At 33.8% G+C, this 25,653-nt stretch overlaps 3 protein-coding genes across 3 annotated transcripts; 1 reads left to right on the top strand and 2 right to left on the bottom strand.

The window, feature by feature from the left end:
- Positions 1 to 2,515: 2,515 nt before the first annotated feature.
- On the bottom strand, positions 2,516 to 2,953 carry LOC143543304 (auxin-responsive protein SAUR72-like). Its single transcript, XM_077035658.1, has one exon. The coding sequence runs from the start codon at positions 2,951 to 2,953 to the stop codon at positions 2,516 to 2,518; it is 438 nt and encodes a 145-aa protein (XP_076891773.1).
- Positions 2,954 to 5,574: 2,621 nt separating this feature from the next.
- LOC143543305 (auxin-responsive protein SAUR72-like) lies at positions 5,575 to 6,027 on the bottom strand. The gene has a single exon (XM_077035659.1). It carries the CDS (start codon positions 6,025 to 6,027, stop codon positions 5,575 to 5,577), a length of 453 nt encoding a protein of 150 aa, XP_076891774.1.
- Positions 6,028 to 24,819: 18,792 nt separating this feature from the next.
- Positions 24,820 to 25,227, top strand: LOC143543306 (auxin-responsive protein SAUR71-like). The gene has a single exon (XM_077035660.1). The coding sequence runs from the start codon at positions 24,820 to 24,822 to the stop codon at positions 25,225 to 25,227; it is 408 nt and encodes a 135-aa protein (XP_076891775.1).
- Positions 25,228 to 25,653: the final 426 nt, after the last annotated feature.

Here is a 25,653-nt window from a genome sequence, read left to right on the forward strand (position 1 = left end):
TCGTATTTGTGAGTGAAACATAGGAGCAGAAGGTAAAGGATAGATTGGAAAGACTGGTACATGTTTAACTTTGTAAAATTTCCCATTTAGTTTGTTGCGACAATGCGTCTAACTTAGTTATTATAATGAGTTTCAGTTGAGCAAGTCTCTCATCCATTATAACCGTACATTTCATTGTAACTATATGCCCAATTTACCTATATCATAAGAAAACAAAACTACTCACTTAGTTAAGTAGACTCAATTACCGCTCATGATAAAATGCTCGTGGATGCATCTTATTAAAGTCCTACGTTTTTATGTCTAACATTTTGCTACATTGAAAATAGCAAGTAGTGTCATGTTCGACAATTCGAGTTAAAAAAATTTTAAGTTTACAATAAATACGTAAATGAAGGGGGAAAATCCAAAACATCTAAAGATGTTCCAAACATAAATATTATAACCTTAGTTTTCTTCTTACATACACTTTTAGGTTTTTTTTCAAAAAAAAAAATTAACAGTGTTTGGAACTATTTTCAATACCCGAGTGACACTTTTGGTAAGACCCATACCCATGAATTCGGGTAAAATGCATGAGAAGCCTTCATTTAAAAATCAAGGAAATCTGGTGACTCCAAAAAAAGGGGGATCGACCATATCGCTACACGTAGGATTTTATTGTTTTCGTTTATATATATTATAGATATAAGATAAAAGATATGATATTTTGAGGAACTCGGTTTTAATAAATATATGAGGTATGGTCCCGAACCCTGGTATAAAAGGAACGCCAGACAATGTGCATCCCTCATACGAATACGTCCGCATAAGGAATAAGGCGGAACATTTGCGAACATCAGAGCTTTGTAGAGAAAGGCACCAATAGAGCATCTCTCTCTTCTAACCCTTCACCCACATTCAATCTTATTGATTATGTAGTTATCCGCTCTCACACTCGATACTCAAAGGTTCAAGACCTCGGGGATTTACCCTGTGGAAATACCATATCAGACCCGGCTTGAACTTGTATTTCTTCATTATATGAAATGTTATCGGAAACATCCCGACATCTTCGAATTTTTTTTTCATTCAAAAGACATTAGACATCCCTAGCACACGTAGAAACAACAAGACGGAATGTGAGGTGATATAAGGAATATTCTTTATTACTTTTTGGTTGATTTGGAGAACGCGAAACGACAAGATTTACAAGGATATACCGATTTCGGTTGAAAAGGTGGTTGACAACATTAAGGCGACATCGTATTTGTGAGTGAAACATAGGAGCAGAAGGTAAAGGATAGATTGGAAAGACTGGTACATGTTTAACTTTGTAAAATTTCCCATTTAGTTTGTTGCGACAATGCGTCTAACTTAGTTATTATAATGAGTTTCAGTTGAGCAAGTCTCTCATCCATTATAACCGTACATTTCATTGTAACTATATGCCCAATTTACCTATATCATAAGAAAACAAAACTACTCACTTAGTTAAGTAGACTCAATTACCGCTCATGATAAAATGCTCGTGGATGCATCTTATTAAAGTCCTACGTTTTTATGTCTAACATTTTGCTACATTGAAAATAGCAAGTAGTGTCATGTTCGACAATTCGAGTTAAAAAAATTTTAAGTTTACAATAAATACGTAAATGAAGGGGGAAAATCCAAAACATCTAAAGATGTTCCAAACATAAATATTATAACCTTAGTTTTCTTCTTACATACACTTTTAGGTTTTTTTTCAAAAAAAAAAATTAACAGTGTTTGGAACTATTTTCAATACCCGAGTGAGTCTTTTGAGACAAGATGTCAGCCGTCCATACTAATTTTGACGCTACAGTCTTGATTCACCCAAGACTGCTACCAAAGATGAAACCCACCACTATAGGAAAATCCTCTTGAGTCACATTTCGAATCTAAGACCTAAAGATCTCAAGCATTAATTAACACATCACCCCATGCTATCGAACCTCGAATGCACTTTGTCAAACTAATAAGTAATAATAACAAAATTATATATACGACTTATCATTTTACTTATTTTATCTCCTATATTTAGATATGTTAATTGTCTCTTTAATTTAAAGACAATCCTTAATCGTTATTGATTATTGTTGTGGCAGCAAGATTTATGTCTATGCACAATAATGTTCAAAGGCTTGAAATTACATCATAGTATCATACCAAAACACTAAATCTTAACTTATAAAAATTTTGATATATCGTGAATTAATTGATATGGTTCCAACGTTTAATCGTTGGCCAAAGAAAATATACAGGAATCCAAATTAGCAACTTAGAGAGATATATATACTCAATTTATCATTTTAATTCATAAAAATAACACATAAGAACTAGTGGCTTATATAACCAAGATACGTAACTGGCCCACAACCTGACTTAAATAAAACTAACCCACTACTTCACAAGCTACATGTTTAAAAGAAATAACTGAACTAATTAATGGACTAATGCATGAAACTAACTTAATAATTGTGCATGGTTAACCACATCATTAATTCACTTTGATCTATCTTGAAGGTATTAAAGGTTCAAAGGAACCATACCCTTTGCCCATCCGATCCGCACCATTGATTCCCAATCGACGACTAGGATTTAATGGACTACAAGACCCGTACACGAAACTTCCAAGTGACTTCACATGATCTTTCGCCTCCATCTCCGCCAACACCTTGTAGAACAAATCCACATCACACGGAAGCAATATAGGGCCGTTGGAGTTGTAACCGTATTCGGTTACAGCCTCTTCCAGAAGCATCAAGAACAATGGATGATTCACGTGTTTCATCTTCAGGGTAAACTTTTGCTTGTCCGGTCCCACATAGACCGGACAAAAACCTTCCAAGCACCCAACTGCAGCTCTTTTGCTACGGCTGTGTGGGAAGGATTGACAACGATTCCATGTCCTGACAAGAAAGTTCTTTTTTCGGGCGATTGAATATTCCATCGATGATTCCTTAGTAATCTGAGTAATAAATTGAAAAATTAGTTGTGTGACTGAAAACTGAAAAATGTGAGATTTTATAGAAGAGGGTTAGTTGAGAACTGAACCGAATAATACCCCCAAGAGCCATGATACTATTATCATATGTTGTCCAAATATTATAGTTTTTTTGTTTTGTCAACGTGTGACATTTACTAATGCTAACTAATTTGAGTTGTTTATTTTCTTATTTACTAACAGTCATTTAGAGCTTTAACTTGGTGGCTGTTTGTACTAGTGTTGGGCTTGAATTTCTATGGCTATTTTCTATTATTTTTTGTAAAAAAGAATATAAAAGAGGAAAAAAAATATTACATGTAGTTACCTAATAAGGTACACCCTTGGCATGGTTTATTTTGAACGAAAATGGGTATATTTAATAAATACGTCGAGCCAATATGAGCTAGCTTATTTCTAGCAAGCTTCAAGTCACGGGTTTTTTTACACCCCTAACTATTTATAAGACGATAATTAATTATAAATTGTTTTTAATACTTTTTAAATGAGCGCATTAATTAAATATTTAACTGTATGGCTAACATTTTAACATAAATCATCCAGTAGTTGAAGGGAATGCAACGTTGACGTGGGTCTCGTCAAAGGCAATTTGCATTACTTGGAGATTCTTATTGGATCGAATTGCAACAAAATCAATCTTATCAACAAGGGGAGTAAACTAATGAATTAATGAAATGTGTGTGTTATGTCGTGTGGTATGGTCCCGAACCCTGGTAAAAAAGGAACGCTTAGCAATGTGCATCCCTCATACGAATATGTCCGCATAAGGAACAAGGCAAGACATATGCGAACTTCAAAGTCATGTATAGAAAGGCACCAATAAAGCATCTCCCTCTTATAACCCTTCACCCACATCTAGTCTTATTGATTATTTAGCTACCCGCTCTCGGACTCATTAAGGTTCAAGACCTCGGGGATTTATCCCTGTGAAAATACTAGACCAGGCCCGGCCTAAACTCGTGTTTCTTCATTATGTGAAATATTCCCGGAAACATCAAACGTCTTATTGTTAAGTGCAGGGTTGCGAAATGGATTCAGACAATCGTTCAAAGTTGGTACAAACTCCCGGTGTCTTTGGATCTTTTTTCGGTAAAAAAGATATTGGACTTCCCGAGCAAAAATAGAAGCAACAAGACGAAATGTGAGTTGACAAGCAATCTTCTTTGTTACTTTGTGGTTGATTTGGAGAGCAAGAAACGACAAGATTTACAAGGATATATCGGTTCAGTTGAATAGGTAGTTAACGACATTAAGGCGATATCATTTTTGTGGGTGAAACATAGAAGCAGAAGGTCAAGCTTAGATTGGGAAGACTGGTGCATGTTTAACTTTGTAAATTTACCCATTTCGTTAGTTGCTTCCTATTTTGTTGTTCTTTTGATTTGGATGTTTGAGTTTTTAGAACTTTTGTAGCTTGTAAGTTGTCATCTTCTTTTTAATGAATTGAGCCTTTTAAAAAAAAGAAATAAAAAAAAAGAAGGCTAACATTTTAAAATTTATTCAGTTGGTATATAATGTATATTATGTACACGATGTCTTATGTAGGTTTGTGTGAAGAAATGAGTAGAACCCGACTAAAGAACAAAGATAGGAGATGAAGTATAGCATTAACAACGATTTTTATCTTTTTAATTTAGCATAGTATAGCTATATTTTAAAAAAATGTTTTTAAAATGTTACCGACACTACATATTACAATGTACGGGCAAAACATGTTGCAACAATGCGTCTAACTTTGTTATTGTAATGAGTTTTAATTGAGCAAGTTTCTCCTTCATTATAACCGCACATTTCATTATAATGATGCGTCCAGTTTACATATATCGTAAAAACAAACTAAACTTTGTGGACTCAACTACCAATGACGATAAAATGCTTGTGGACGCATCTTAATAAAGTCCTACATTTTTGTAATATCTAGTATTTTTAGGATAACCATCTATTTACATTGAAAATAGAAAGCATTGTCATGTGACTCATGTTCGAGTCAAATATTTAGTAAGTTTACGATAAATACGCAGGCTAGGGGGAAATTCCAAAATATCTAAAGATGTTCCAAACATAAATATCAAAACCTTTGTTTTCATCTTTCATGCACTTTTAGTTTTTTATCCATTTCTTTTAATAACGTTTGAAACTTCCTCTAATACTTGAGTAAGTCTTTCTGATTCGAGATTTCAATCGACCATACTAATTTTGACACTAGAGTCCTGATTCACCCAAGACTATCATCAAAGAAGAAACTCACCACTATAGGAAAATCCTCTTAAGTCATGTTTCAAACTTAAGACATAAAGATCTCAAGCATTAACTATAACCCTATGCTTTTGACGGCACTTTGTCAAACTAATTAATGACAATTATATATAAGACTTTTGATTTTACTTATTACATGTTAATTGTCTTTTTAAATTACAAGGTAATCCATAAATTACAATCCTTAAACGTTATTGATTATTGTTGTTGTGGCGGCAAGATTTATGTCTATACACAATAATATTCAAAGGCTTGAAATTACATCATACCAAAACACTAAATCTTAACTTATAAAACTTTTCTAGATCGAGTTAATTCACTTTGATACATCTTGAAGGTATTAAAGGTTCAAAAGAACCATACCCTTTGCCCATCAAATCCGCACCGTTGGTTCCCAATCGACGGCTAGGATTTAATGGACTACAAGACCCGTACACGAAACTTCCAAGTGACTTCACATGATCTTTCACCTCCATCTCCGCCAACACCTTGTAGAACAAATCCACATCACACGAAAGCAATATAGGGCCGTTGGAGTTGTAACCGTATTCGGTTACAGTCTCTTCCAGAAGCATCAAGAACAATGGATGATTCACGTGTTTCATCTTCAGGTTAAACTTTTGCTTGTCAGGTCCCACATATACTGGACAAAAACCTTCCAAGCACCCAACTGCAGCTCTTTTGTTGCGGCTGTGTGGGAATGATTGACAACGATTCCATGTCCTGATGAGAAAGTTCTTTTTTCGGGTAACGGAATATTCCATTGATGATTCGTTAGTAATCTGTGTAATAAATTGAAAAGTTTGTTGTGTGATGAAAACTGAAAAAAGGTGAGATTTTATAGAAGAGGATTAGTTGAGAGCTGAACCAAATAATACCCCCAAGAGCCATGATACTATTATCATATGTTGTCCAAAATATTATAGTTTTTTGTTTTGTCAACGTGTGACATTTACTAAAGTTATCTAATTTGATTTTTTTATTATCTTATTTACCACAGTATTATTTAGAGCTTCAACTTGGTGGCTGTTTGTAATAGTGTTGGGCCTAGATTTTCTCTAGCTTTTTCCTATTATTATTTTTTTTTGTAAAAAAGAATATAAAAGAGAAAAAAAAATTACATGTAGCTACCTAATAGGCAAATAAGGTATGCCATTTGCATGATTTGAATGCAAACTAGTAATTTACACAATTGCGTAAAAACATAGCATGGGTCGTGACCCCCCCCCCCTCCCCCACCGGTTTCCTTAATTAATTACGCCCTTGGCATGGTTTATTTGAGAAGATGTCATCGTTTCTCGCTCTACATAAACATCTAACCATCGTAAAAGTAACCACATACATCGCTTGCTATTTTTTACTCAAAATTTATTAATCACGATGTATTCAAATTAAATTACTTCGTATTATTTTTACTCAAAACTATGAGTCTATGAACCATGAATTAGATGCCAGTAAATTTGTCTCAGTTGTATCCGGTGGTGTAATAGATGCTCCATGCAGAAATTTAAAGGTTCAAATACCTTTAGAACTCGGGACAAATTTTATTTGAGATAGAATTTAAAAAAGAAATGGTAAAATTATATGTAGATGAAAATAAACATTTTGGTTGCTTACATAGTTAGTTAGTTACATACGAGACTATCACCACACCAATCTTAAACGTTGATATTTGTCTACCCACTTGTAGGTTTAATGTACAACTTAGAAAAGATATTTATTAAGAATTAACTGACAAACCACAATATTGTTTCAACTTTAACACAAATACTGAAATACATAAAGTCAAATATCGAAATATATATTTTAAACAAGTGGTATCGACTATCGACTATGGACGATGCCTTTAATTGTTAAGGGACAAAACCAGAAAAAATTTCCTGACTTCAAATTTTATAAATTATTTTTTAAATCTTATTCGCACACACATATTTTTATAGATTATTTTTAACCATGCTACATAGCCAGCCAAATATTCGAATACAAAACCTTGCTCTATTCGAGCGGATATCATCTAATATCATATCTTGTCTCAAACCCGTAGAATATTAAAACTAATATATTTCTCGGTCTTAAAACTAATATTCCATGGTTGGAGTTCATCGAGCACGAGATTAATAGAAGGTGTTTAAGCCAAGGTGTGCTTGCACATCCGACGAACAATGATTAAAAGATGTTGTCGTTCATCTGATTAGTCCAAGACAAGACGAAACAAGTAGACCTTGATCATAAGCAGGATGGATTGGATGAGCTTCGAGCGCCACAAAGAGTCAGAAAGATAACTCTGTGACATTATACTGACTTAAACAGGACAAAAACCTGTTTTGCGGGACTCAAATGTACAAAGAGAAAGTACAACCTTACCGGTATTAAAAGAGGGCAAATATGAAAATACGATTGTTGTTCAGATTTTGATACATGCTCTTAAACTTGGACAATATTAATTATTTAGTTTACTGCGGTATTAATGTTATTTTTTCTTCAATATTTCGAGAGAGATATCTATGCTTTCATCAGATGATAATGATTAAATATAACCCCATCTAAAAAGACTTCATAATCTTAGGGGTGTTTGGAATTGCTTATTTTCACCAACTTATAAATTATAAATTTTTTGAAAAGTAATAAAGTGTTTGGGATTGTTTATATTGTTAGAGGAAAAGTTTCATAAGTTACAATATTGTAACCTATGGGGTGTTTAGGATTCCTTATTTTGCCTCCTTATAACTTTTCATTAAGTTAATAATTTACAAAAGTGTAACTTATGGAACTTTTCCTCTCACAATATAAGCAGTGGCGGACCCAGGAATTTTGGCCAATGGGGTCCCGTTTTTTCGGTGTTTAGATTTTTCGGGTCAGTTGTTGTTCGGGTTGGCCGTCGTTTGGTTCGGGTCGAGACGATGAACATAAATAAAACAATATGATGAAATACGATCGGTCCTCATTAGAAAACACACAAAATTATCAACAAAATACAATGTAGATAACTTCAAAATCAATGTGAAATTATTAACAAAAAGTCCATGTTACATTCTACAAATCACAAACATAAATAGTCAAAGAATGGGCTTTGATACACTTCTTTTTGAATCAAAATCATCCCTTAGGATATGGATGTTAGTGCCTATTATATTCACAGCTTTACGTTATGTTCGCGTAATCACTTCGAGATTTGTTTTGTCGATCTAAAACTGTGTAAAGCCATACAACTATTGCAGCTTCATAGACCCATATATACGTAGACATTTCAATTGATAAATGCTATATGGAAGACTGCTTATGACCAACCTTCAATATCTGCCACTTCTAATCTTTCTAAACTCCAAAACTCCTTTAGCAAATAGCAAGTTAATAATACAATGACAAAAAACGAGCTCTAAATGAAAAAAAAGGGTAAACTCCAAAGCTCCTATGCTGGATCCAACAAAAGGTAAACTCCACCTAATCTACTTATGGTCTTCTATCTCTGTGTCCGAATGTTGGTTATTTTAAAGCCCTAACTAGTAACTAATATTGAGTAGGATTTAAAAAAGAATGAAAAAATCATAGAAAATGGAGGGTTGGAAGACTTGAACTAGTGACCTTTGGGATACAAAACCAAGAATTTACCACCACACCACATCAATATTGATAGCATGGGTTCCAACTCTTAATTTTTATGGGGTCCATAAACAATTTAATATACCGCCTCCAGAAAATTTCTAAAAAACATTGGTGTCCCGGGACCCCGTTCTACACTACGTGGGTCCGCCCCTGAATATAAGCAATCCTAAACACCTTATTACTTTTCCAAAAGTTTATAAGTTATAAGTTGGTGAAAATAAGCAATCCCAAACACCCCTTTATTAACTTAATGAAAAGTTATAAAGAAATAAAATAAGAAATCCCAAACACCCCCTTAATCTTAAGTACTACATGTAATAAAATTCGGTCAAGTCACATAACATGGAAGAAATTCATTTGGGCCACAACTAGAGATGTTCAAAACGGTTTGGGACTAGGAACCGGAACCGGTTCCTAACCGGTTCCTATATTCAAAACCCCATTATAAACCGGTTCCAGGCTCGAACCGGTTAGGGAACCGAACCGGTTCTCCCACCCTCGGACCCCTAACATATCTAACCGGTTCTTACCGGTTCCTAAACCGGTTCCTGTACTGTAACCGGTTCCAACCGGTTACAGTGTAAAAAATTTTTTTTTTTTTTTCGTTTTTCGTTTGCGATTTGGATTCTAAACTACGATTCGTATTTGTATAACATGAAAAATAAAAAAAACAATTAACATAAAATTCATTTTATTTACTTTAAGAAGTTCAAAAAAAAAAGGTTACATGTTTTAAAATCTTCAAAAACAAACTAACAAAACATTAAACTTATAAATATAAAGTTGTGACATATTATTTCTAGAAAAGTCTTCTTGTTCGTCGTAATTATTGAGCGGCGACTTCTTCCTCGGAATTACTTGTAGAAATGCCTTCTTGTTCGTCGTGCACTCGAACATCAAGTGGTGTTTCATCTTCGAGAGTGGTTACGTGTTGAATACGATCGATTGAGTCCAAGTGATCCTTTAAGCAAATGCACATCTCCACCGACTCCGAATTTAGTCTTGTTCTTCTCACCGATATTACCCTGCCACTAAGAGAAAAAGCGGATTCTGAAGCTACCGTAGAAGCTTGGACGGTTAGTAAATCACGGGCCATGGTGGCAAGAATCGGAAACTCGGTTTCCTTTACCTTCCACCAAGCCAAAACATCAAAAGTGCCATATTCCTCTTCGGATAAACCGGTAGAGTAATCATTTGCACTATACCTTCCTAGTTCGCTTGAAGGGGTGTTACCCCTTTGTTTTTTAGCCGTTACGCTGCGAACGGTGTTCATAAGGCTAATCATGGGATCTCATACTCTAGTAGCACTTGAACTTGATGAAGACCCCCCGGCATAGGCATGTGTATGTTTGACCCATATTTATTTAAATAAAAGTCATACATAAATTTAAAATTCAAGTTAAAATAATTTTTTGCCTCTGTTGAAAAGTTTGGGTCAACTTCATGCATATCTAAGACTGAAAAAATTTCGTCTATTACACATTCAACCCCCGTAACATTTAACATTGGGTTTAAAGCGGCGGCGCAAGTAAAAACTGGTGGAAATTCAAGAAAGTATTTTTTTAATTTAAACTTCATTGGTAATATGATGTTTGAAAACATTGGACTTTTATATTCAAATTCTTTAAGATTGTTAACCATTAAAAATAACTCCGAAAGAACCAAGGGACTTGTCGGATAATACGTTCCCGATAGTTTCGTAGTTGATGTTTTAAAAACTTCAAGAAAAGTCGATAAGTCATTGATAATTTCCCATTTCTCATTTGAAAAGGGGATTGCCAAATCATTCTCGGCAAGACTAGAATGAAACATTTATAAAGTTTCTCTTTATTCCAAAGCACTTTGAAACATTATGCAAGTGGAATTCCATCGATGAGGTACATCCCAATTAGCTCCCAAAGCTTTTCTTCCCGTATCTTTACAAAATTTTCTATAATCCATTTGTCTTTTTTTACTTTTCTTAAAAACTTCATGTATCATTAGTCTAAAATCGTTTATAACCGATGTAACCTCATCCGAAGCAAGTCCGTCTTGCACGATTAAATTAATGATATGTGCAACACACCTTGAGTGAAAAAATACACCATTGCAAATCGGCGTATATTTTAATTTTAATTTATCAACCGCCGATGTATTATTCGACGCGTTATCAAATGCCATTGAAAATATTTTATTTTCTAGTTTATAAGTTTTTATAACATAATCTAAAATTTCAAACAAATTATCTCCCGTATGTGGATACTCAAAGAGTTCGAAAGCAATGGTGCGTTTCATCATTTCCCACGATGACGGGTCTACCCAATGAGCGGTGACACAAAGATAAGATTCGGGTAGACCATGTGGAGCCGACCAAACATCACTAGTTAAGTTTATTCCCGTATTTATATTTTCAAAATATGCAATTAGTACCTCTTTGGCCTTCTTCCACAATTTTAAACAATAACGTTTAAGAGTATGACGACTTACGTGAGTGTATTGTGGTTGGAGCGTATCTCGAATCATGGTGGTTAAGCGAGGGTTGTCGAAGTGGCTAAACGGCAAAGCTTCTTGAATCACAAACTTCGCCATACGATCTTGAAATCGATCAATTTGGTATGTAAATATTCCGCCTTCACTATCCATTTGCGTTTGTTGCGAATCGACGTTCTTTTTCAACGCCTTGCAATACGGTTTTTCGATGTGTTTCTTCAAATTTGAATTCGAAAGTGGGTTTAAATAAACCCCACAAAACTTGCACCGAGCCTTCAATGAATGGTCACTCAATTCAACCAAATCCCAATTGCACCAAATCTCTTGATTACGATTATGAGGTACAATACGAACGAAACTTGGTTCGACGTTGGAACCTTGACCAACCGATGATTGTGAGGCAGCCATAACAACAAATATGAATATAGAAGAAGAGAAAACAAGAGATTAGAGAACTCAAAACGTTGTAATAGCGTTTTTTTTGTATTTTTTTGCGTTCGGGTTTGCGTTTTGAGTGTTGTGATGAACCCATGACACTAAATACCTATTTATACTAGTAGTGGGGTGCTTGGGGGAGCCAAAAAACGGCTATTTTTGACCCCAACGGTCAAAAAACGGCCAAAAAACGATTTCCAACGACTATACTCGATCCAACGGCTAGAACCGGTTAGGAACCGGTTCCGGTTCGGTTCCGGTTCCTACCCGCCCAGAAACGCAAGAACCGGTTACGGATCATCGGGTTGAATCAGATAGGGTCCGGTTCCTACAAAAAAACGGGTAGGAACCGGTTCGGGTCTACCTGTTCGGTTCCAGGAACCGGTTTGAATGATCATCTCTAGCCACAACAGAAAACCAGCTGGGCCCATCAGCAACAAACATACCATTGGGGCCAATCAGCCCTCCTCTCACAACTAGAGGTGCATAAATCGAGAATACCTGGTTTCGGATATGACTGGGTATTGGAAAATCGGGTATTGGTAATAACCGGGTCGGGTTCAGGTCCATGTATTGTCTCTAAAAAACCATACCATATGCATCGGGTTCGGGTCGGGTATAGAACCGGGTATTTGAATACACTATTTTCGGGTATTGAAAAAACCTATTTTCGGGTTTTTTCGGGCTTTTTTCTGAGTATTTTTCGGGTATAGATAGGGAATTTTAAGAGGGTTGCACTTTTTAGGGGTATTTATGGGTCTTTTTAAGGTATTTTTCGGGTATTTGATAAACCCGGGTTCAGGTATGGAACCGGTTCCGGTTTTCGGGTATTACCGGGTACAAATTGGGTCCGATTTCGGGCACGGGTTGTGGTACTGAAATGCATACACTATTCGTACCCTATGGGTAGGGTCGGGTATTAGAAACCCAGGTATAAAAAAACCGGTTCCGGGTTTTCCATTCAGGTCCGGTTTCGTGTTCGGGTTTTTTGTGCACCTCTACTCACAACCAGTATCCACTTAACACAATGTTTTCGGTTTCGATATTTTTGATGGTACCTTTCTACCGTACCAAAATACGTACAATATTCAGTATATGATTTTACTAATTTCCATATTCGTATTTTTCAATACGATATGCATACTATACTAATCTCATTCCATCTCCACTTTTACCACTAACTTGAAACATTGTAAATTGTAATATGTTGTATTTAATTATTATTTTTCTACGGATAAGATAAGATTATTCAACATAGGAGAACTAATAACTGTCACGCGTTGACAAAGTTAAAGAAACTAAAAACATAATATCATGGATTTTGGGGTTTTACCCGGTTCAGGTTTCAACTCACTTTCTTCTATATAATCTTTCACCTTTCTCACTTTCTTCTACGTAAATATGTTTTTTTGTTTTATATAAATATATTATATTAGTTATTAGTATTATGTCTTTTTAAGTAACCAATTTTCATGTTGATATTGAATAATGATTTCAAAAATTAAGGTTTTAAATATATCCTATATTAAGAGTAAATAAAATACAAAGGACAATAAAAATGAGAAAGGTGAAAATGAATTTAGTCCATTGATCATATATTTGAATGGCTAATAAATAAAAATTGATGGAAAGGGCATGAAAGTAATAACCCACCCTTGTTGACTTTCTCTCTCCACATGCAAGGCACATGTCAATTCCCCCTATCATTTTAAAATTTTCATAACTTTTTCATACGACATTATTTTTAAAAAAAAATCACCATAATAATAAGCGTTTTTTTATCTTTAATATGAGTATCATATTGTTATATAAAAATAAATTAATGGGTTTTTTAATTGTGTTTTTTTGTTGTTCATTGTGTCATTATGTAATATGGTGTTTCCATTGTGTTTTATGTTTCAAGTCATTGTGTTATACGTATTCACCATTGTGTCTTATGTTTTAGGTCATTGTGTTATACGTATTCACCATTGTGTCTTACGTTTTAGGTCATTGTGTTATACATATTCACCATTGTGTTTTACGTTTCAAGTTATTGTGTAACATGTATTAAGCATTGTGTTTTATGTATTAGATAAAAAGACACAATGGTGTGCGAAAAGACACAATGATAAGCGAAAAGACACAATGGTGTCCGGAAAGACACAATGACGAAAAAAGACACAATGGTGTGCGAAAAGACACAATGACGAAAAGAGACACAATGATAAGCGAAAAGACACAATGGTGTGCGAAAAGACACAATAACAAAAAAAGACACAATGATAAGCGAAAAGACACAATGGTGTGCGAAAAGACACAATGACGAAAAAAGACACAATGGTGTGCGAAAAGACACAATGAAGAAAAAAGATACAATGATAAGCGAAAACACACAATGGTGTGCGAAAAGACACAATGATAGGCAAAAAGACACAATTATAAGCGAAAAGACACAATGGTGTGCGAAAAGACACAATGACGAAAAAAGACACAATGATAAGCGAAAAGACACAATAGTGTGCGTAAATACACAATGATAAGCGAAAAAACACAATGGTGTGCGAAAAGACACAATGGTGTGCGAAAAGACACAATGACGAAAAAAGATACAATGATAAGCGAAAAGACACAATGGTGTGCGAAAAGACACAATGGTGTGCGAAAAGACACAATGACGTAATATTTGTTTTGAATTTTATATAACAAAATCATACTCATATTAAAGATAAAAAAACGCTTTATTGTGATGAATTTTTTTTTAAAAAAATATCATACGAAAAAGTTATAGACGTTCTAAAATGATGGGGGTATTAACATATGTCTTGCATGTGGAGAGAGAAAATGTATACAATTACCTCTATACCCTTTTCCTTTTGATCACCACTTGACACATGTCAATTATTTATGGTTTCTCACACTTCTCATTTTTGTGACCCTTTATAGAATAACTTGACTCATTATATTAATTAAGATTTTATAAGAAATGATATTATTAGATGAAGTGTAACATCCTAAAATTTTAATGATGAGTAAAGGAAGTTATGTTTAGTGATTTCGTGTAATTAATTAGTATCGGGTAAGGAGCGGGTCTTGGACTTGGATTAATTGAGAGGGGTTAAATGAGAATGAGATTTCAGGGATATAAATACCCCCAAAATCCCAAAATATCTTCATTTTTCACCAAACTCCCTAACACTCCAAAAACACACACATACCACACTAACTTCGCCGCCGGACCGAAGGCAGATCCGGGCAGATCCGGCAGACCCGAGTGAGAGAGAGAGCGATTAGTGGTGATAAGCAAGTAAACGAGATCCAAACAAGCCTAAAAAGGTATGATTCTTGATCTTTGAAGTTTAAAGATCCAAGCTTTTTAGTGTATAAACGACCAAAAATGGTCGGGTAGCGTAGTGGGTGATATTGAACCATAGCAAGGGTGTTAAAATCGCTCGAAATGCCGATCAGAAACTAAAACAGCGGCTGTCTGGGCAACTTCGCCTTCATCTGGGCAACTTCGCCTTCAAAGCGACGAACTTCGCCTGCAAGCCAAGTTCGCCTGATGGCAACTTCGCTGTAAAGTTAAGTTCGCCTAACTGGTAACTTCGCCTGAGGCCAAGTTCGCCTGATGACAACTTCGCCTGAAGCCAAGTTCGCCTAATGGCAACTTCGCTGTAAAGCTAAGTTCGCCTAGCTGGTAACTTCGCCTAAAGCTAAGTTCGCCTAAGGTTAACTTCGCCTAAAGTCAAGTTCGATTAGAAAATAAATTAAAAATCTAATGAAAAATGTGTTAAGACAGTTAATGGAAATAAAATTTTTCCAAGCTGACCTGGCAGCTCGACCCCAGCCAGGGGCTCTGCCCCTTGGATCCTGCTAGGGGCTGCCGCCCCTAGACCCCGCTGCCAGGGGCGCTGCCCCCGGACCCCCGTTCGTTGTGGGTAGTAATTAAGACTAGAAAGATGTTATAAGTAGTGATAGTTAAATTGATATGTATACTTGTTATACAGTCAGCCGTGCACAACTGAAGAAAGGGATTACGATCAACGGAGAACGTAACCGTGTTCAGGTGAGTTTCTAGCCCCATTTATGTGTTACGTTTTCGGGGCTGTGTGCATACTCAATATGTTTGTTAATACACTTATCCTAAGAGATAAGTGTATGCCTTATGTGGATAATATGAAATGTATGAATGATTGCTTGATAGTACGTGAACGATCTTCGGATATTGCACGTACTGTCAGGTTGTAACGCTATGTATAAGGTAAGTATGTTATGTATGTTTATGTGTATGAACATGATAGAGATAATAGAAGAAAGAAATGATAATGTATGGTTACGAAAAGGGTACCGGGCCCTAATAATACTCGAGGTATGATGTATGGTTGTATGGTTACGAAAAGGGTACCGAGCCCTACTAATACTCGAGGTATGATGTATGGTTGTATGGTAACGAAGAGGGAATCGAACCCTTCTAATATTCGAAAACTAGGGACCAGACCCTTATAATATCTGTGATGATAGGGACCAGACCCTTATAATATCTGTGATGTTAGGGAATCGAACCCTTCTAATATTCGAAAACTAGGGACCAGACCCTTATAATATCTGTGATGATAGGGACCAGACCCTTGTAATATCTGTGATGTTAGGGAATCGAACCCTTCTAATATTCGAAAACTAGGGACCAGACCCTTATAATATCTGTGATGATAGGGACCAGACCCTTATAATATCTGTGATGTTAGGGAATCGAACCCTTCTAATATTCGAAAACTAGGGACCAGACCCTTATAATATCTGTGAGGTTATAGGGCGAAAGGCTCTTTAAAAAGTATGATTATGTATGTAAGAAAGGCATGAAGGTAGAAATGAACGTATGATTATGAATGTAAAGAAAGTATGAAAGTAAAAATGAAAGTAAAAGCACTTAGGTGTATATGAAAAGAAAGTTAAGAGATTAAGTATGAAGCGTAAGAATGTATTGTATGATTATGTGATTAACTAGAACTCACTCAGCGTAGCTGACTTTTAGTATGCACGCAGGTGAGTAGGATGAGGCAGCTCGCTTGAGGAGACACATGGCAACTGAACAAGAATCTGGCATCTGAAGACTTATGATGTTTTAATTTTAATGCTTTAATGTTGAAAGACAAAGGATGTTTTGAGACAAGTTATGAATTATGTAAAGTTTTATATTCCGCGTAAATGTTTTAATTAACTCTGATATTTAGAACTGTGTTTATGAGTAAATCCAACATGAAAGTAGGGCTACCGGTAACGGGGCCTTACATGAAGAGGCAAGATTAATTTTAAAATCAAATTTCAATAAACTTTAACTTATTAAATATATATGATTATTTACTAAATTACAAGTCTTTTTCTTTCAAACCCTAAAAAGACAAATTCACTATTGATGTATTCTTAGTATTTGTGTTAACTTAAACGAGCGAGTTTCTTTAGCCGGTTTAAAATATCAAACATGGTTTAAGTCAAAACAGTTTATGATTAAAATGAGTTTCGGTCCACGGGTTGGTTTAAAAAAGTAGCCATTTACAACTTCTTTTTAGTTAACTATTTAATCAACCAATCATTTATGTTAAGTTCATAATCTTAAAAATCCATAAAAATATAAAACACTAGACTATATGTTTTGGTTTTTTAAGTGAATAAAATCACTTATATTTGGAATACACATGTTAGACATTAGCACACTATTAATCATATGATAAATTAACTTTGTATATTCTTCAATTATTGAATATTTTAAAAATATAGTTTTCTTTAGTGAGTGAGTTATACTTGCACCGAAAAATGTGGTCGCTCAAGAAACTAGCAAGCGTTCGCTATCCATGTTCTATCAGTCATAAAATGGTACATTACAAGAAAGTATTAGTTCATGATGTTTTAAAATGACCTTAAAATCTAAGGTTTGTCAAGTTTATAGATTAGTCCTAAAAGTCGACGTTGAAGTAATGTTGCTAAATATATTAACTAGAAAATTGGTATATGCAATGAAACTAAACTATATGTGAAATTACAATAAGATAACTGTGTTTTAGAAGTCGAAATCATATCCGAAAGTAATATTGGAACTCACATTTTTATTCTTGAAAAAAAGTTATACCTTTAGATAAAATGATTAATTTCAAAGTATAAATTTTCACTTTATTTTTTATTTTGCATTAAAGGTTCATAAAAGCTAAGGTCAATTATTTTAGATGGTTGGTTTGTTTTTGAGACAATTTATTTTAACTCATGATAGTTATGTGTTGCATTATTTAGAGTTATAAACAGAAACAATGTGAAACTACTATTTTTTATATAGAAAAATAAAGTTACAAATAAAACTACAAGTATTGTGTATAAAGAAATATTTAGAGATTTATGAATTTTTAACAATATTTTATTTCCATGTTGTGTAATGTGTAATTTATTCTACCATATAATATATCATTAATATTTTTTAAATATATTTTTTGTATTTTACGTTGTGTTATTATTTAAATAATTTTAGTTATCCTAACCCGTGTGCTACACAGGTAACTAACTAACCTAGTATATTATATATATGTATTACAATTACAAAGTTTCTTATGCAATCTTAGTTGTACAATGTGCTTTCTATGGTGTACAATGCACTCTTATGTAATCTTATAATGGGTGTGTCATCCTCTCGGGAATCAATTTGTTTCTACATTCCACGTGGTCCCTCACTTTATGCGGTGGGTTCTCCATCTTCCTCTATCTATTGCCACGTTAAGACATGTAATGCATTCTTTAATTTGTTTTTTGTGGGTTGTTTTTATCATTTTCAGATTTTTCCGAGTTTTTGGGTTCCATAATCGGGGTTTAAATTAGGGTTATGATTAACGTTTTTGTGGTTTCAATTAGCATAATTCAAAATTAGTTGAGTAAGTTGTATCGATATAGTTTATTTGGTCGATTGGTGCAGGAAGTTAACATTGTGAATCGATTATTTGACCCAATTATGTTTGCATTTGTTTTTATGACGGTTGTTTCTTGTTGATTACTCTTAACATGTTACCGCAAGTTTGATGTGGCAATGAATGTGAAAGCAATATGAGGGTAATACCATCTCTCTTACTTTCAAGATTATTTTCTAACGTTTCCTTATTTTAGTTACCATGATGATCATAGTTTTTGAGTTTTGAGGACAAGTTGCAATAACAGCAAGATACTGGTTCTTATTTGAGTAATTTTGATACAAAACACCTTTGAAACATGTTGATGTGGTTGAATGATCCATATAATAACCTCAACTTAAAAAGACTAAACCCAAAAAAAATTAATTTCATTAATGAACAAATAAAGAGTTGAAAACTCATATGTGTGTAGTAGATTGAAACCACTTTTATGTGAAATCGCAGGTTTCTTAGGAGGAGGTGAAACCCAAATAGGGGATCAGTTGGGGCGATCAAGATAAGCTTAAGGTAACTTTCGCCCAAGATTGGTTGGGACCATTGTGTTCTTTTTTCCAAGTTTCATAAAAAAAAGTAATACGAGTCAGGCCTGTTGCCGCTCATGATTTTGTTTTATGATGTTAAAGTAAACATTTTAAAGCTTATATGTTCTAAATTTATCAAATTCCTCTCCTAAAATATCTTTTCAGAAGATTCAAGGAGAAATGTAATTACAGTTCACAAAATTACAAGAAAGTGGCAAAATAAATGGGTCTGTCATGGTTTAATGATTTTCATAAAAGTGAATGTAATATGCAGAGTGAACCGAATTTATGGAAAAAACTTTTTTTGGTGATAGACCTACTAGAGGGCCAAGGAAAGAGCCCAACAAGCATCGTTGGCACCGCCACTACCAACAATGCTCAAAATAAGCGAAAACGAGAGACGAATAATGCGCCTGCAAAGCCATCTCAGATAAAGAGTAAAAAGCCTCCGTGAAGCTTTTTGTTTCTTGGTTGAATATGTGTAACATCCTAAAATTTATAATGTTGAATAAAGAAAGTTACGTTTAGTGATTAATTAATTAATATCGAGTAAAGAACGGATCATGGACTTAGATTAATTGAGATGGGTTAAATGAGAATGGGCCTTAGGTCCATGGGCTTTAAGGGATATAAATATCCCCTAAACCAAGCTAAAACCCTAAACCCTCATTTCATTTCCATTTTATTCTCTAACACACTCCAAACACACACACACACACCATAAACGAGCAAGACCCGAGAGAGAGTGAACGTTAGTTGGTATTAGATCTTATTACACGAGATCTAGAGTGCATAAACCAGCTAACCAAGATCGAACGAGCGCTAAAGGTATGTTCTTGACCTTTAAAGTTTACGTAGTATTGAACGTTTTTACTTAAAGATCCAAGCTTTATAGTATATACGGGATGTATATACGACCGAAAATGGTTGGGGAACGTTAGTGGGTGATGTCGAACCATAACAAGGGTATTAAAAACAAGATTAAAAGACACTTAATTCAAACAAACACCAAATACGGAAACAAGATTAAAAGACACTTAATTCAAACACACGCCAAACAAATAACTATATGTCAATCACAAAAAACGTGAGGCCCATAAAAAACCCAACTTTTTCCTTTTTACTCAAAATACGTTTGGCTGTCATAGTCCATCAAAGTTTCTTTTTCTCTTGTAAAAAATATGTAGTTCGTCCAAAAAAGTTTCAAATGTAACTAGCTTTATAGTTAAAGACACAGGAATATGTACATGTTTAGGCACACATGACCAAAACTGTAGACAACTAATCAAGATTGACAAAACTAGGAGGCCCCCTCAATCTTGATAAAGGTAACCATTTTTCAGTATTGGCATACAAACTGACTTATCGTAGTAAAATTCATACACAAAGCTAAAACAACTCATAAATAATATATCTAAAGCGCTTTGTTGTAAAAATTTTAACCCATGATAATAAAAAAAAACACTTATAGCTCAATTGAGAATTTATTCCACAGGTTCAAAGTTTAGACATCAAATTTCTCTAAACTAATAGCAATCCGTGACATTGAGGTTTTTTTTTTATTTTTTTATTTTTTTTTACAAAAAACAATTAAAGAAACATGAACTTTTGTTTCAACAAACAGCAAAGACCTTCATCCCAGCAAGAACACAAATTAGAAAAGTGAAATTTTCCACTCATCAAGAAAGCAATCACAGAATAACTGGCGCACAGCTCATAACAACAAGCATTCTCACTACACAGAGTACACAAAAAAAAGAAAAAAAATCTCTTTTAGCAGCTTACAAACTATTCAGACTAAGAGCATGTTTGGGTTTGAGTTTGAAAAATGCTTATTTGCTTATTGGCTTTTTCAAAAAACTATTTTAAAGTGTCTTTTAAACTATTTGAAAGACACTTATAAAGTGTCTTTTAATCTTGTTTCCGTATTTGGTGTTTGTTTGAATTAAGTGTCTTTGAATTAAGTGTCTTTCAATCTTGATTACTAATATTCGAGGAAAGAGGGTACCGAGCCCTAATAATACTCGCGGAAAGAGGCTACCGAGCCCTAATAATACTCGAGGAAGGAGGGTACCGAGCCCTAATAATACTCGAGGAAGGAGGGTACCGAGCCCTAATAATACTCGAGGAATGTAGGGCGTAATGCTCTTTGTAACGTAAGATATGAAAGTAAGTTAATACAAAAGAAAGTATGAAAGTATGAAAGTATGAATGAAAGAATATAAGTTTATGTGTATTGTATAGTGTATGATTAACTAGAACTCACTCAGCGTAGCTGACTTTTAGTATGCACGCAGGTGAGTAGGATGAGGCAGCTCGCTTGAGGAGACACGTGGCACTGAATAAGAGGCTGGCATCGGAAGACTCAAGACGTTTAAGTTTAATGTTTCGTTATTTTGAAAGACAAAATGATGTTTTAAGACAAGACGTGTTTTGTTATGAAATGTTTTATGAAAGCTTTTATATTCCGCGAATGTTTAAATTAACTCTGATATTTAGAACTGCGTTTATGAGTAAATCCAACACGAAAGTAGGGCTACCGGTAACGGGGCATTTCAATATGTGATTATGTTAATAATACATCTACGTTATCATAATCAAGGTTAGCTCAACTGAATCTGTAACTCTTTAGTTTATATTAATTGTATTCTAAGTAAAATTGGTGAAGATAAACATGATTTGTGGCAAAAACTTAGTAAATGAGTCAAAGTTTTATTAATGATGTAAATGAGTCAAAATTCCTTGGTCTTATCAAGGAATGTAACTCTTTTAACTACTCAAACATTATTTTTGAAGATTTCGGTAGTCGAGGAGATATGATTTGAGTTTTGGTCACCAAGGTCTGAGATTGACGGTTTCACCCGCGAACACCACGAATTTCAAACCTAACTTTTCACTTTTATTACTAACAAATGGATTATTTCGTCACCAAAAACAATAACTTTCTAGCTAAGACATTGAGGCGCTGCCGATCCTTTCCACATAACAGCAGAGTTGGCAGCGTGAAAATCTTGGCAAAGAGTAACCCATGGAATGGTGACATGTCGCCAAATAAAAATAATAATAGTAACACCAGAAGGATTTTTCCCGGTGTATGTGGCACCAGACTTGGAAAGGTTTGTCGTGAAGACGAAACACGTGAATCATCCGTTATTTTCAACGCTTTTAGAAAATGTGGTAACCGAATATGGTTACAACTCCAACGGACATATATTGCTTCTGTGTGACGTGGATATGTTCTACAAGGTATTGGCGGAGATGGAGGTGAAAGATCATAGTGTTGCTTATGGTTCATGAAGCTCGTTCAATCCGAGCTGTCGATTGGGGATCAACGGTGGAGATGGGATCATGGATAAAGGGTATGGTTCTTTTGAAGTGTTAACACCTTCAACGTGGATTAAGATTAATTAACTTTGGTCTATTAAAAGTTTTATAAGTTAACATGTTGTGTGTTTTGTATGATGTGATTAATTTTAAGTGTTTGAATTATTGTGTATAATTAAGGCACCAATCAAGTTGTCAATTATTCTATTATCAACACTCTAATGGCGATATAGATGCTAGAAAACAATCATAATATTAATTTTGTTCTGAACGTTTAAACAGAACGTATAATATGTTTAAATAGAACGTATAATTAGAAAGTATAAACTTAATGTTAATACGTTCAACGATAGGTTAACGCTTTTTCTAAAATAATAAAATAAAATTAAACTTAAAAGTGTAATAAACTCAGTTTATTAAACTAAAATAAGTAAAGACTAACAACCATAGATAAGTAAAATGACTAACATAAAAAATGATAATACATTTTCTTTGATGATATATAATTATCATTATTGTTTAAAATCACATGTTAACGTTGAATATCCGGTTACTAACCAACTTGTTTTGATTAATCGCTTTAGAACTAGTTAAAGTTCAAACTTCAAAAATGTATAACCCGGTTCCTAGTTACATATTACCATTTCGTCACCACCATCGATCGTTCGTCACAGGTCAATTAAGCAATTTTCAATTGAAATTGAAATTGAAATTGTTGATGAGCCTAATTTATCAATTAACCTTGAAATTGATACAATTAATCATCAATTTGAAGCTTCCGTCGATCAATTTAGAGTTTGATGATAAAAAGGTTTCACAAATAACTAAGATGTTATAACTCAGTTTTAAAGTTGTTCTAAGGAAAATTGTGCTAATTAATCCTATATATTGAAAAGTTAGAAAACAAATGTGATAATTGGTTGTTTGTATCACAAGGTTTAAATCAATGATATCATAATTTATAAGTAACTAGTTTTTATCCCCTGTATTACGGGGTTGTTTTATATTATTTGTTTCTAATATTTATTTATTTTTTGAATTTTTATTTATTTTATTGTATGAAAGTTAATAATATATTTATGGTTTGGTGATAAATTATTTCACAAATAAATGAGATGTTATAACCTGGTTTAAAAGTTATATGGGTTTGATGAGACCCATAACTCGTTTCTTTTTTTTACTATAAAATTGGTTTTTAATTATAAATAATATATATATATATATATTTTAAATAAATCAGATATTACATTACTCGTTTTTAATATATATATACTTTTTGGGTTTGATATTATTTATTGTAATGAAATTTATAATACACATAGGATTTTTATGGTTTCATTTATATATTATACTAGTTTTTATCCCCCGTATTACGGGGATTGTTTTATATTATTTGTTCTAATATTTATTTAATTTTTGCATTTATTTTTTTTTATTGTATGAAAGTTAATAATATACTTGATGATAAATTGTTTGACAAATAAATGAGATGTTATATCCCAGTTTAAAAGCTATATATTTTGATGAGACCCAAGACCCGTAATTTGTTTTACTATAAAATTGGTTTTTTAATTATAATTAATATTATGAAAGTTAATAATGTCTTTTGGTTTGATGGGACCAAAGACCCGTTTATTTTTTTTACTATCAAATTGGTTTTTTAATTTAAATAATATATATATTTATTTTAAAATAAATAAGATATTAATTTTTAATATATCCTATTTTATAGGATTTTTACATCAATAATTTGGTGAGAATTATTTTTAATTTATTGAGATGTTATAACCCGTTTAAGGAATATCTGGGTTTGGTAAGACCCATACCCATGAATTCGGGTCAAATGCATGAGAAATCCCCATTTAAAAATTAAGCAAATCTGGTGACTCCAAAAAAAGGAGCAAACACATCGCAACACATAAGATTTTTATGTATTCGTTTATATATATTATAGATAGATATCTAAATATTAACGGCTGTTAAAATAAAAACAGTTGTATTTCCTGTTCTCATGTACACATATTCAACTTTCTATCCACTTGTATATTCAATGTACAACTTAGAAGATAATGAAACAATTGACCTAACCACGATACAATCTCAGTTTCAAAAATAAAAACTATATATGATAATAATATTATGCCTAAGGTATTATCCAGTTCAGCTCACAACTCACTTCCTTCTATAAAATGTTTCACCTTTTTTGTGTTTCCAATCACCAAATCACATCACAAATTAATCTCTACTTTTAAACTCTAACTCTTCACTTTATTACCAACCAATGGAATATTCCGTCACCAAAAACAATAACTTTCTAGCCAAGACATGGAAGCGTTGTCGATCATTCTCACGCAGCAGCAAGGTTGGGAGCGCCAAATTCTTGGCAAAAAGCAACTCATGGAATGGCGAATCATCGCCAAATAAGAAGAAAATAATAACACTAGAAGGTTTCTTCCCAGTGTACGTGGGACCAGACAAGCAAAGGTTTGCCGTGAAGACAAAACACGTGAATCATCCGTTATTTTCAATGCTTCTTGAAGACGTTGTCACCAAATATGGGTACAACTCCAACGGCCCTATATTGCTTCCGTGTGACGTGGATATGTTCTACAAGGTGCTGGCGGGGATGGAGTTGAAAGATCATTGTGTTGCTTATGGTTCATGCAGCCCGTTCAATCCGAGCCGTTGATTAGGGATTAACGGTGGAGATGGGATCATAGGTAAAGGGTATTGTTCATTTGAAGTGTTAACACCTTCAACGTGGATTAAGATAAATTAACTTTGGTCTATTAAAAGTTTTATAAGTTAACATGTGATTAATTTTGAGTGTTTGAATATTATTGTGTATAACTAAGGCACCAAGTTGTCAATTATTCCGTTATACTTTAAAGCACAAAATGGTAATATGTAACTAGGAACCGGGTTATACATGTTTGAAGTTTGAACTTGAACTAGTTCCAAAGTGATTAATCGGAACAAGTTGGTTAGTAACCGGATATTCAACGTTAACATTTGATTTTAAATATTATGATTGTTTTCTAACGGCTATATAGGCGTTAGAATATTGATCATTTTAAGGATCCTAATTAGCATAAATAGGTGTACGTTGGATGTT

Source organism: Bidens hawaiensis, unplaced genomic scaffold (genome assembly GCF_021521415.1).
Source record: "Bidens hawaiensis isolate Kalapana, Puna unplaced genomic scaffold, B.hawaiensis_p1.1 tig00013117_1, whole genome shotgun sequence".
NCBI lineage: Eukaryota > Viridiplantae > Streptophyta > Magnoliopsida > Asterales > Asteraceae > Bidens > Bidens hawaiensis.

Excerpts from the sequence above, each read along its gene's own strand:
- LOC143543305 (XM_077035659.1), bottom strand. The coding sequence starts at position 6,027 with ATGGAATATTCCGTTACCCGAAAAAAGAACTTTCTCATCAGGACATGG.
- LOC143543306 (XM_077035660.1), top strand. The coding sequence starts at position 24,820 with ATGGAATATTCCGTCACCAAAAACAATAACTTTCTAGCCAAGACATGG.
- LOC143543304 (XM_077035658.1), bottom strand. The coding sequence starts at position 2,953 with ATGGAATATTCAATCGCCCGAAAAAAGAACTTTCTTGTCAGGACATGG.